Source organism: Galeopterus variegatus, unplaced genomic scaffold (assembly GCF_000696425.1).
Source record: "Galeopterus variegatus unplaced genomic scaffold, G_variegatus-3.0.2 Scaffold551, whole genome shotgun sequence".
Classification (NCBI taxonomy): domain Eukaryota; kingdom Metazoa; phylum Chordata; class Mammalia; order Dermoptera; family Cynocephalidae; genus Galeopterus; species Galeopterus variegatus.
Window position 1 is genome coordinate 253,560 of NW_007726662.1, and position 1,470 is coordinate 255,029.

General features: G+C 39.1%; 1 protein-coding gene across 2 annotated transcripts in view; it reads right to left on the minus strand.

Annotated features, from left to right (window-relative positions):
* The window catches only part of PARG (poly (ADP-ribose) glycohydrolase), a 117,977-nt gene that overhangs the window by 25,450 nt on the left and 91,057 nt on the right, over positions 1-1,470 (minus strand). For both annotated transcript variants that reach the window (XM_008569987.1, XM_008569988.1), the window contains exon 14: positions 1,174-1,252. In XM_008569987.1, the coding sequence (XP_008568209.1) occupies positions 1,174-1,252 (79 nt within the window). The remainder of the gene's footprint in view (positions 1-1,173; positions 1,253-1,470) is intronic.

The window sequence follows — 1,470 nt, forward strand, 5'->3', positions numbered from 1 at the left end:
CAAAGTCCATTTGGGGGTGGCGACAGTGACCCAGGGGTCTCACATTGCAAGATGGTGGAAGTAGAGAGAGAAAGACAGACTCTGCTCTTCTCTTAAAGCCCGCAGAACCACACCCTTGACTACCATTTTTAATCCACTCACTACTGCACGATCCTACAATCCAATCACCCCTTCAAGGCCCTACCTTTCAATTACCATAATAGGATTTCACACCCTCTTAACAGTCACAGAGGGGGCTAAGTTTCTAATACATAAAACTTGGGGAATACAGCTCAAGCTCCAATGAGTTCTGAGGAGACACAATTCAATCCACTACACCAAGCAACTTTAATAACATCAGAAACCTTCATGTTAGTCTGTAAACAGTAATCAGCAATAAATATCCACATAGATAATTGTTGCAACCACATAGTTTAAACAAAACAAAGGGAAAGAAACCAGAGGCTGGACTTGAGACACTGCAAAGAATACACCTGTGGCAGATATGGTTACGTGGGCAATAGCTGATTCTGTCTGCCACAATGGACTTCTCATTAAAAAACAAAAAACAAAACAAACAAAAAAACCCCACATGCTTTTGGGCAGCATTTCTGCAAAAATTTACCTTTGGTAAACTACACAATTTAGTGAGGAAGCAAGGATGTCAAAATATAAAAATATATTTCCAGAGGAAACAGCAGACAGCAGTAGCAAAGTTCACTGCAGATTTCTGCCCACTAGTTTGCAGCATTAGGCAAACTGTCCCAACATAGGTTTTCCCCATCTATCTAATCTCACAGAAAAATTAAGGATAACTAAATAAGCTGGTCAAAGGTTTTAAACTCTCATTAGAACCTCTTCTAAATAAGTTTGGATTTAGAAATTAACCACCATTGCTTCCAATTGGCAGTGTGGAGGTAAAAAAATGTAGAGAATTTTGCCATTCTTGTCTTTGATTTTAGACTTTGGTTATCTTCTCTATTCTTCCCTTTGGTATATGAAGACGATAACACTGTTTTAACTGCGAATGAACCTGAATATGTCAGTTGCTTGGCAGGGTGATATATGCAAGTTTATAATCAAGAGAAAACTCGATTGCTGAAATAAGAATAGAAGAGAGACAGAGTGTACCAGGGTTAAGACCACATTCGTTCACTCTTAGCCATGTGACACTTAAGTCAGCAGCAGACTCACCTTTCACTCCCATCTTCATGACTCCGGGCCCAACGATATGTCTCAGCATAGCCTGTGTATTCACTGTACTGTTCAGTACCTGAAACAAGTAATCTGTTAGGATTAACTTCATACCCAACAGTGAAAATATTCCATCTAAGATCAGCAACAAAGTAAGGATTACCGTTCTCATCACTTCTGTCCAACACTATACTGAATGTCCCCTCAGCCAGTGCAATAAGGCAAGAAAAGAAATAAAAGGCAAAATGAGTGTAAAAGAAAAAAAGAAAAACTGTCCCTATTTGTAGATGTCATGAT